At 37.6% G+C, this 12,277-nt stretch overlaps 1 protein-coding gene across 1 annotated transcript in view; it reads left to right on the top strand.

Annotated features, from left to right (window-relative positions):
- Positions 1–12,277, top strand: part of LOC140140992 (uncharacterized) — a 31,295-nt gene that overhangs the window by 13,211 nt on the left and 5,807 nt on the right. Inside the window, exons 4-7 of the mRNA XM_072162770.1 lie at positions 5,884–5,919; positions 7,999–8,120; positions 9,414–9,621; positions 10,534–10,677. Coding sequence (XP_072018871.1) covers positions 5,884–5,919; positions 7,999–8,120; positions 9,414–9,621; positions 10,534–10,677 — 510 coding nt within the window. The remainder of the gene's footprint in view (positions 1–5,883; positions 5,920–7,998; positions 8,121–9,413; positions 9,622–10,533; positions 10,678–12,277) is intronic.

Genomic DNA, 12,277 nt, shown 5'->3' with positions numbered 1-12,277 from the left:
GTTCAAGGTTGCGCCGCAGGCCTACAAAGAAACAATGTTGCTCCCAATACAATAGCAATCAAGCTTAAACTGTAAATTAGCCACCGATAGAGGGCAGGGCCTGAAAAATGAGGGACATGGGGTAAAAAGTAAAAAAAAAGTTGGAAGTATGACATTGCCGGGAACATTGCCCAACAGCAACTTAATGTAACAAAGAAGGCGCTATTTACTGTCGCGCTAAATATACAAAATATAAAGCACCATCATCACTTCAGTGAAATGCGCTGAAGTATGGTTTTTCGTAAAATGTAATATATATTTACATTTTAGGCTTTCTATTGCGCATGCCTTAAAATATATCATATTAACAAAATTACGTGTCCGCAATTTGTATATACAATTTAGCTAGAGAATGACTTGGAACCATGATGATGATGATGATGATGATGATGATGATGATGATGATGATGATGATGATGATGATGATGATGATGATGATGATGATAATGATGATGATGATGATGATGATGATGATGATGATGATAATGATGATGATGATGATGTTATTTTTCTATAATGTATTTGAATACATTGTAATTCATTTACATGTATGCTGCACGCAGCCTTCTAGTCCCTGGTTGTTAGTTAACTGAGAGTTAACACCCTCCACGCACCAATACCCTCACATGACCGCTATCTGATACAGGTGGTCTGATCAGTCTCAACGCAGGACAACCGAGTTACACCTTTTCAGTGTAAATTTTTTTCTCGATCAAATGAAAAGCAATAATTTTCATTTTTTCAGTAAATGTCAGGAAAAACTGTAATGCTTGATACTGTATTTTTTCAAATCTTAGTTTTAAACTTAGGCGTGAAATTCAGTCATTTAGTGTAAGATTTTCGAATTTGATAGGCTTCAACTCTGCCCGCGAGCCTTTTTTTGGATCAACCTTTTAGCTTTTCAAAGTAATATAGTTGGCTAACGAAGGATTTTTCCCAACTTTCTAACGCACATCACCGTGAGCGATATATCATAGTTTTGTCAGAATTTCCGTTTTGATTTCACCATTTTTAATTTTTTTTTTTTATTTTACTCGTGAAATCTGTGGCCTTGTAAATCGATATCCCTGGGTGCCATGAATACCGGCCTGGCTACAGTGTTGCCATAACTACAATATAGCAAAGAATTTCCCAGGCCTAGCGCTGTGAGTGATTAATTATTTGATTTCATCATCACCGTGATCATCGGACCAATGTGTTGAAATTTGCTTCTCCTCAAAACAACTTTGCCCAACATTTGGTAAAAAAATCCGCGATGGGGTGGGGTGGGGGGTCATACAAATTTCACCTGGAAATAGGTGGGACAGAAAATTAAAATCCCCTATAATAACACACTAATTTTTCTAGGTTTGGACAGTACAACGTGCGTCTCTTAATCAGTCTATAATATCGAATTGATTAATTCGAATTAAACAATTCATTGATGTTAGCACTGGGTAGTAGCCATTACTGCCAGTAGACAGGAAGTCTAGAAAGTTGACCTCAACGCTGTAGGTGGTCTTCCTGTACTTTTGAATGGGACAGCAGTAACCTTGGGCATGTTTTAGACCAAACTTTTGGATTTTTCAGAATTTTTTCTAAGTTTGTGAGAGCATAACAAGACTATCCGTCGAAGGATTTTTATTTCTGTTGGTAGATATTTTTAAAATTAAGTTTTTCATAACATATTAAACAGAGACCCCTGATGTATAATAAATTAGCTAGGTAAGTTTTGAGAAACCTTGATGAAAATTATCAAAAAAGTGCCTATTCAATTGTGTGGGTACGGTCCATCACCTGTCACTTGGTAGTCTTGTAACATGTCTAATGGCGCTGCCCATGGCCACTCGATGAATTGTTTAATTCGAATTAATCAATTCGATATTATAGACTGTTAATACGGACTAACCTAGGTAAACAAACAAACAGACAAATGGTCGACATAATTTGCCATTGCAGGCTATCACCATGATCACGGAAGCAAATATCCAAATTTCACTTTAATTTACCAAAGCACCCAAATGGGAGATTTGGGCTACAAAATCGCCCGTCGAGTAATCCTAGAATTATTGACTATTTATTCTGCTTGCTTTCGAGATAAAGTACTGAATTTGAGATTTTAGGAGCATGACGTGAAAAAGGTGAAATTCTGACAAAACAATAATATATAGACCCACACGATGTGCTTTACAGAGCGAATTATATTAGTTTGAAACGCTAAAAATGAATTCCGAAAAAAGCTCGTGTATATCCAAGCACTATGTTTTGAACTGACATAACAAAGGTGTATATCTGAATTGTGCTGATTTTAACATGTATCGCTCCACTTTTAGCGCGACTATGCATTTCTAAAAAATCGGTTGTCCAGCGTTCTAACTGTGATACAAAGTTTTTAGCTTCAGGAGTTACCTGTTCATGGGTATTGGTCTTTGAAGTATATGGTTGAGTTATGTTGAGTCTTTGAATTGTTAACTGTGTGGGGTAAGGTGGGGTAGGGTGGAGTTTGGCAATGGTAGGGTGGATGTGTATAGGGAAAGTGGTGTGTGGTGTGGTGTAGTGAGTGACATTTGACCAATGACCTTCTTTTTCTACAATTTTGTCATCAAAATGCCATAAAATAATGCGGAAACTGTCACATTAAAGTTGAATGACCCCAACCTCCCACCACCTCCAGGCATGGCCTTCTGACCGAGTCCGGACTCGAACCGGACTCGACTCGTGTCTTATTTTTGTTGGACTCGGACATGGCTCAGACTCGGATACAAGTGGACTCGGCTCAGCTCGGACTCAGACAAGCTGGACTCGGGTACAAGTTTGGAGGATTATAGAGGATTATTATTCAAAACTACTCTGTATTAAAGCCTCTAGAAGCCGAAGTGAACGCAAAAATATATAGTGAGCTGTAAATTATGAACGAAAATACCACAATTTAAGAACAAGTTTCCATATTTTACTCATAGACTACAAAATTACCTAGTTAAAGGACCAATTATTGGAAATCAAATTTGATTTGGGTAAAAAAACACGTCATATTATGTTGTTGAAAATTACGGATTGAATTAGGTTAAAATAATTTTCTGTTTAAAACGTCGACCTTGGTAATGACTTTTATATGTGCTCATGACGTACGAAAATTCAGTTTTTAATAAGATATCCACGAAAAAAACCTATTCCCAAAATTTCAGTTGATTCCGATTTTGCGTTCGCGAGTTATGCATGATTATGTGTATTACACTGCTCCATAGACAATGCGTTGGACCAGAACGAAAATCAAATTTCACGATATCTTTGCTAAACGAATTAATCTGCAAGAAATATTTTGTACATAAACATTATGTAGCCAGAGGTTTCCAGTGATATAAAAATCTCAACTTTTTTGAGAAAAGTGGGGGATGAGGCTGTAGATCACGAAATGCCCTTTTAAGTTCTTTTATAAATGATCTGTTTTTATTAAAGAACGTAGTGCAGCATACTTCTGGTAAGGTATAGTAGGTCCATAATCATATTTTATAAATAGAACAACTCATTGGTTGTACCTGGTTCGAAAGGGGTAGGGAGGAGAAGAGGGAGGGCATTGGAAGTGGGCATGGAGGTACAGTGGCGGTAGCCAAGGGGAGGGGCAGCTCCCCCATGGGACATCTTGCCCTCATACTTGACCCTGCTCCTGTTGGATGCTGGCCGCCGTGATATTTTACCTTTTTTGGCCTTTTTTTGCGGATTTATGTCAATGATGTTTCCCCTTGATAGCCGCTGCCCCACACACCCCTCTAAAAGAACAACTCTAACAACGCCATTGTGGATGCGGAAACTGGAGTGTCCCGGAGTGGGAGAGAACGATGCTACAGCCTGTCTCAAAAAAAGTTGTGCAAGTAAAAAGCGCCCTCTTTGGCAATTAGAAAATAACGTTGTGACATGATACTTACATCAACGCCAAGGGCGTAGTCTTAGCTCTCAAATACTGTTTGTTCTGTTCAATTTGCTCGTTTTAATCGCGAGATATGCTTAGTTAACGACGAAAGGGTAAAATCACAATTGTGCCACTTTTACCACAGAGAGCTTTGCATGTAAATCAGCGATAGCATCAAGTTTGTCAAGAGTTCCTTGTGAAATCAAAAGAATGCATCAATTACACAATACAATTTTTTTTACTGTTTTTACTATTTTATTATGATGCAGGAATAATGATTCTCTATTTCCTTAGAAAAGATAAATACATATTTCACATTCTGCTATAAAATTAAATACATGTGCACGTCAATGATTTTATCGTGGTAAATACTGTTCTCATAGTCACTCAAGACATGTTAAAAAGACAAACAAATATTGCACATTATAGGTCCGTATCCACACAAGAGTTAGAGAGGGTCTAAAGTTAGACATGGTCTAACTGGAATTAAGTTCCACCAGGAATGGTCCTTTACTCTTATTTCCTTCCTAGAGTAGCTAGCAAATTCTAATGATTTTAATGCAACGTTCAAAAATAATACAAAATAACTTAAGCAAATGTAAAGGAAAATGTCCTTTCTCATCACTCTGCTCATGGTACTAAATTCGACTTAGATCAGGTCTAACTTTAGACCCGGTCAAACTCTTTTGTGCATACGGACCTTATAAGTTTATATTACTTGTTGGAAGAGAAATTAGACAAAATAATGCACGCGCTCTGATGTTGATGCGAATAATGCGTATAATGCACGAGCCCGAAGGGAGAGCACATTAGACGCATCAACATCAGCTATCATTGATTTTACATGTACAGCTCTCTTCCCTAGTAAAAGTAGCACAATTGCGATTTTACCCTTTCGTTGTTAAATAAACATATCTCGAGATTGCAACAAGCAAATTGAACAGAACAAACGGCATTTGAGAGCTAAGACTGCGCCCTTGACGTTGATGTAAGCGTACTGTCACAACATTATTTTCTAATTGCCAAAGAGGGGGCTTTTCATTTGCACAATTTTTTTGAGACAGGCTGTAGATGGAGAGGAGACTGGGGAGAATATGGAGAAGAGAGGGGAAAGGGAACAGGATTGGAAGGGGAGAGAGATGGAAAAGGAGGGGAAAGAAAGAAAAAAAATGGTGTTTCATTACGATTTGTGTTGTCAAATGGAAATATGAAATTGAAAAAGATAACGTTAAATAATTAAGCATTTATTAACACAGGCTACTATCGTAAGAATATTAATTGAAATGTATAGCTAGTTTAAGAATAATATGATAAGGAGTTTAGCGCTGGGTCCGGACATAATCCCTGTTAAGTTAATTCATGTTTATTCAAAATAAGCGCCTGAGCTAGAGTCTTAAAGTGTCAACAATAACCCACGTTACCAAACAAAATGGGGAAAGTTTGAAGCAGTCCGGGGATAAAGCCCCCTTCTTTTGATCGTCCGTTGATAGACATGTCCCGAGGTAAGCGACAAGACGGTGTTGGTGTAGTAACAAATAGACGTTCGCGTTGAAATATATCTGAGGATGAAATTGAATCAACGCTACCAACGGTCGAAGTCAAATGGACTTAAAGAACTACGCGTACATTGTCATATGTGATGCGATCAAGCAAAATCCGTCTGAAGTAGGCCCAGGTCAATTTTGGGACTCTTACATTTCCATTTTTAGCGTATGCAAAGCTCCACATTAGTGACAACCCAAAGTCAATACGACATTTGGTGACAAACGTCTTTTCATTTATGAAACACATAAACGGTGGTCCATAAAAACACCTCCCTATCAACCATCCCATTTTGCTCGGTGCTCCCCTTCACACTGACCCCTTTGGCTATACTTCAGTTTAACATCTTAATTCAATCGGACATCTCACACTTACACGTTATTTTTGTTTTCTTTGTTTTTGTTTGACTCTAATAGATGAATATGATTCAGCTGATCCAACCTCAGGCTGCCGTAAGTAAATTTTTAGGTTGTTCTTATACCCCAACCCAGGGTGGTCCTTAGTGTAAAAGTGAGTATGTCGATGTTTTGCTGATTGGTGTTAAATTTCCAGGATCTAGAGTTTAGATAAGGATCCCACAATATTAGAAAGAAAACTAGAACAACTACCGACCTGTCCTTTTGGTTTTCATGCAGTCTAATCAAATGATTTTTGAACCTATGTAGCCTCATCTTGACACATGTGCAATTTAAGCTGACATCAAACCAACATTTTGGCGTTAGAGGTGGCTATTCAAATATTCGCCAAATTGAACATGTAGCCCGATTCCTCGCTAATTTTGGACAAAAAAGAGGAGGCAGATTTGGTTGCCATATTTTTTAAGTGTTTGATAGAGTGTGGCATATTGAGTGATCTGCCTTGTTAAGAAGCTGTTCAACTGGCTGCAGTCAAATGGGCCGTTCCTTCCATGAAAATTATGTTATCCTAAATGGAAAGGCGAAACACCAACCTTCGTACGCCAACTACTTCACAGTCACAGAGTTACACCTTAAACCTTATTTGCTGCGAAAAGCAAGATACAACTCGGATTGTCACAGAATATTTTTTCTTCCATACTAAGCAAGCGTATTGAATGCCCTATCTAGGCACGATTAAGAACGTCCTTGATCAGACATTAACAAACTCCCGGAACAAACACTTTTAAGCTGGACTGATGCCGACTTATATGTTAACAGATTAAGGTTTAAACTAGACATAGCTGTGGTCTAAGACCACGAACACAGCCGTGTTGTGACCCCTTAATGACCTTTGACCTACAAATCTATGAAATTCCCATAGACATAGACATTCCGGACCCCAGAATTTCTGAACACCCCATAGACATTGGCTAATGTTAATGCATGTGTGCACGTGGCATCACTCTGCTATATTTTATTTGTGCCAGAAGAGGCATTTTTGAAGGAATTTCATTTCGGACCGGAAGTGACCCTTCAATGACCTTTGACCTCAAATAAAATTACTACATATACATTGGGTAAACACAACTCATGTGTTAAAATATCGTCACTGTGCTATGAAGGTATTTGGTATTACACCGGAGTAACCCCTTAATGACCTCTGACCTCAAATATGTGTACGATTTACAGACACTAACAACAATGCATGTGTCCAAGTGACGTTACTGTCCTACGTAATTTGTGGGAAAAGTAGCATTTTATTCTTGACCAATGGCAGCACACTTGGCAAAGGTCATTCAACGAAAAATCCCACATATTGTAAGAATAAAACCACACCTACCTGGGGGGTAGAGATCACAAATGATCTTAAGTGGGCCAAACTACGGTTCGTTAAAAAGAAAATTGAGTCTGTTCAAAGAAGAGCAGCACGGTATGTTAGAAACGATTACAGCAGAGAGAGAGAGAGAGAGAGAGAGAGTAGTCCAAGCAGTATGATCTCGAAATTGGGTTGGGATTCTCTTGAACAGCAGAGGAATGTAGCAAGGGTCACCATGATGCATAAGATCGCCAAAGGACAGGCTGCCATCCCAGGAAGAACGTTTCTACAGCCGGTAAAATGCCGTACCAAATATCACCACAGCAAGGCATACCAACGAACAACCGGAACCAAAGACTGCTGGGTACATTCTTATTTTCCTCAACATAGCATTGACATCGCTTCACACAGCGCACACCATTAATCCTTCTCGTTTGGCCTTAATAAGGCGTTGAGACCTATCATACTTGAACTTGAACTTGAACTCGAACTTAACGTGACTACCAACAGAGGTGTATAATGACTACCATCACAGCTGTGTAAGAAAGCTTAAGAAGATCCTGTATGATTAATTCTAATATTGAAATATTCTAATCAGCAAAACGTTGTATCAAATCATTATTATAAACTATTATTATATTAAATTTATCAGTGATGCTTATTTTACATATTATTCCCACCCTAACATCTGGAAGCTGGCAAGACCAGAACGATCCTAATAATGTGAGTGTGTATGTAGCAAATGTCACACGTAACAACATAGATAGATGGTAGATTCTTATCGTTTACACCCATTTTTTACCTTGCTGCGTCACCAGCTACTAGGCCAGTTCGTTTGGTTGATGGTAGTGCTAGTTATGAAGGTCGTGTCGAGATCCAACATATGACGGATGGTTGGGGAACCGTGTGTGACAATGGTTGGGACATCAATGATGCGATGGTAGGTAACTAAATACAAAATAGGTAAACGAACTTACACACCCCACACAACCACCCCCACACATTACGTTTCACTACCTGGAGAGAAATGATCAAAAAATTGAATTCCCTCATGAGGTTGGTATCTGTCAATGAGTTGACCAAATCATAAGAATGTCATTATAGCTCGAGGCAGTATGTAACACAAATGGGTCAATGAGTTACTTAAAATGAACTTTTGTGGTATTTAGTTCCCAGGAAGTGAGTTTTGCCTGAGGCAATTTGATCCCTCACTACAAGAGTTAGGCAAAAAAAAAGTTGTTTGTCAACGTCCGACCGACCGTGTACTCTGGTCCCGACCGTGTCTTTTTTTTTTTTTAATTTGCGTTGAATGTGCTAGTAAAACAGTGGTTAGTATAAATTTAAAGAAAGAAAATGTAAAGAAAATGAACAGTATAACATGCAGAACCATCTCAAGAGTTAAACCAGTAAAGTGCTGTGTGTTTTGACTTATTTACCAGTCTTCAAATTGTCAGTTTCAAGTGCAATATCTGTAAAAAAAACCCGACCTACTGACCCAAAAGTTTCATGGACAAACAAACAATTTATTTTTTGGCCTTATTACCGTCGATTTGGTTGAAAAAGGAGGTGAGACATGATCAAATCTCTCCAGTTAACATAACGAAATGCACCCCATCATACAAAAAAGAAAATCAAAAGCTTGTGTATAATAAGAAATAAAATATGTTACTAGTTAAAACTCAACCAAAATAAGCCTAGATGCTATTCATGTTAAAGAAAAGGGCCAATGTAATTGAGGATTTATTTCTAGATTGACCGTTAATTAACAACGTTACACGCTCATTAAAGTTGCTAAAAAGAAAATCCACTTTTTTAAATCAAAATTTAGATTTCTGTAACGTGTTATGCTTGGTAGCTTTTAGGAATAGATATTCGGAATACCACTTACTACTATAATGGACCGTTCACAAACACTTGGGGGGGGGGGGGCTGATGCAACAACAAATCATTGCGAAAAGTTGTGGGCCCCCTTTACAGACCTCAAAAAATGTCAGGGTCCCCGTTTTTGACATGAAAATTTATTATGGATCAACCCCATATAAACTCAATTTTACTAGGAAAATTAGTGGTCATTTTTCAGCCCCCCCCCCCTTGGGAGGGTCAAAATTGTCAGGGCTCCCCCTTTTTGCATCAGCCCCCCTAACAAGTGTTTGTGAACGGTTTTGAAACAAATAGGCAATGCTGTGTATAGGAACATTTCATGCATATCTCAAATATTCATAAACATTTACAGGTTGTATGCACTCAGCTTGGCTTCCGAGGCGCCTTGGCAGCTCTTGATAGCGCTGAGTTTGGGGCCGGGCCATACCCGATTTCTATGTATCAAGTAGCGTGTACTGGTGCCGAGACAGACCTTGTAAGCTGTACCCATAATCCATTGCCAATGACGACGGGCTCGTGCCTACATGATTCAGATATTGCATCCGTACGATGTGCATATGGTATTAAAAACATTTGTATTTTTCTTGTTATAACCATCTTTTAATTTGGTGTGATTTATAAAAACCTTAATTTATTGAAATAAATGCTCTCATCCTTATTTTCGCTCTTACGTTGATAAAAACAAAAATTTTGTTCAATCTAATAATGGGGATGTAAAATTTTACATACAACAATACACGCGGTATCGATCGCTTCATGTGTTGACACCAACTGCGATCATGTTTTTCAGTACGACTTTTTTACTCTTTCGCATTTGTGAAATCCTTGTGATCATACAAATACTTTGGTATATCATACAACAAGATTTGAGACCATTTTAATTTTTACCCTTGTATGACATTCGTAAATTCAAATTACTTCCACATCTTCAAATAAACTTTGGATCCTGTATGGAAACTCTATACCTCTATTAGAAAGTGCACAATTGTACCAAATTTGGGAGCTTAACATCTTAACGAAATGTTTTTTAATGATGTTTTTTTTTTAATTAGCTATGGTGAATTTAGCCAATATTTTTTAAATTTTTTAAATATTTTTCAAGGTTAACTAACGTATTCTCATCAAATGTGGTATACTATTAAGGTATGTTTTCGAAATCCCACTAAATCTCTACTAAATCCAAAATCAAGTACCCTCGGTACCGGTCTTATTTACACCATCAATATTGAAACCAGATATTATCACATTGACACGACACCCTCTGCACGCACCTAGGAAAACTTGCAGCTATAGCGCTCTCATTTTCTTCCGAAATGTGAGGGCGCTTGCTCTGCTAATCATCATCTCAAAAGGTAGAGGCTAGCCGTCCCGCTGGCCGTCCGTCACAAATATCTATCAAAAGATGACGAAAAGACAAAAAAAAAATGACGAACAAACATGGAATTTAACTCATTTACTTGTTTATTTCATAGCTCAATGGGGTGATTGGGGTTCATGGTCAGTATGTGCCAATGCGGCGGACACGCGTACCAGAACACGAGTGTGTGACGACAACGAGCCCACTGATTCTATTGACTGCGAAGGGACTGCACCATCTGACTCATCAGGATGTGACGGTAACAAAATTGTCTCTTTTTATTTTATTCAATCAATTCTGATTAACTGTGCACAAACATGACAATTCTTCTGATGTAAAACCCTACATAACTCACCCCCTGGGCACTACCTGCCGATCTAACATTGCCTCTGATTGGTAAATTACTCGATATCTTCACTTTAATCACCAATCAGCTTTGGAAATAATTCATCCCAATTTTGCTGTGTGGTGAAATTATTCTGACATGTTGCTGATTGGTCCAATTGATAATGAAAACTTCTTGGCCGATCGGCAGGTAGTTCTCATAGGGGTCAAATATTGACTTTAGAATATGACCGGATGTACTGACCAGGTTAAACTCACTACAGAACTATTATTACAAAATATTATCCGATAACTTAACAAAAGGTGTCAAAGATCAAATAAAAAAATTTACATATAATACCAACGTATATTTTATAGCTTATTATACTATTATAAGAAGGTTTTCCTCTTGTTTTGAATTATCACGTTAAAATACCACTTGAAAATTGAAAGTGCCTAAGAGGGTCCCTATGGACCCCAGCATTTTTTTCCGCAATGGCGCGTAAACGAAGTGAAATGCTTTAATCGTACGTGCATGTTTACATATTTTTGCAGTTCACTGATTTTTTTCCACACACTCCTCCACTTCCATCAACAAAGAGCGTGAAAATCAGTCGTGACATTTTGGCCCAAATATGTGATATCCTATCGAAGAATTAGTGACTATCTTTTAAGTTGATGGAAATAGGGCATGATTATGTTATAATCATGTTAATTGATTACAATATATTGTGGAACATACCCAGCAAACACAAAACGTTTTCGACATCATTCGCAAAAGGTTATAAAAGGTTGTCAGAAAACGTTTAAATGTCGGGTTATATTATAAAGGGTATATAAAGCGCATAATTTTTTTTTCTATAAAACTTTCTCGATACAAAAGAATGAGAATACTAATAAACGTGTCAACAACCTGTCACAAGTGTTAAATTATCTTGTTGAAAACAATGTGACAGGTGGTTGCCACGTTAATTAGGTGTTTTTTTCTCATTCATTTGGATGAGAAAGTTTCATAGAAATGAGAACATTTTAAAATCTCATACTTTTTTCCATTTCTCATCGCTTTGTCCATTTCTCATCGCTTTGAAAGACCTTTAAATTTTTACCAGTGAGCGTAGCAGAAAGACCTTTAAATTTCTACCAGTGAGAGTAGCAGAACACACTTTTAAAGAGTCTTTTGTTTATATCAATTCCAGTCTTCAGGTAATGACCATTAGGAATGAATTTGGAGAAACCCTTGTTCTGTTAATAAAATACTATGCTTAGCCACCAGCCTGGGTGGCTCACGCTCCAGTAATTGCAGATGATTGAGCTCAGTAATACATCAAAGGATGTCTTCCAATTCATGAAAACAAATAGATAATCAGCTTTAATATCGGATTAAAAGCTTAGAGGGAAGGTCTTGCTGCTCAACGAATGTTTGTAAATATCAGAAGGTTTTCTCCAAATTCATTCTCTAATATATTGCTATTGTGATCGGATAAGTTAATTTGACAATTTGACGTGAAAATTCAATTGCTCAATTGAGTACGTGA

The sequence above is a fragment of the Amphiura filiformis genome, chromosome 2, assembly GCF_039555335.1.
Source record: "Amphiura filiformis chromosome 2, Afil_fr2py, whole genome shotgun sequence".
NCBI lineage: Eukaryota > Metazoa > Echinodermata > Ophiuroidea > Amphilepidida > Amphiuridae > Amphiura > Amphiura filiformis.
This window is presented reverse-complemented; position numbering and strand designations above follow the sequence as displayed.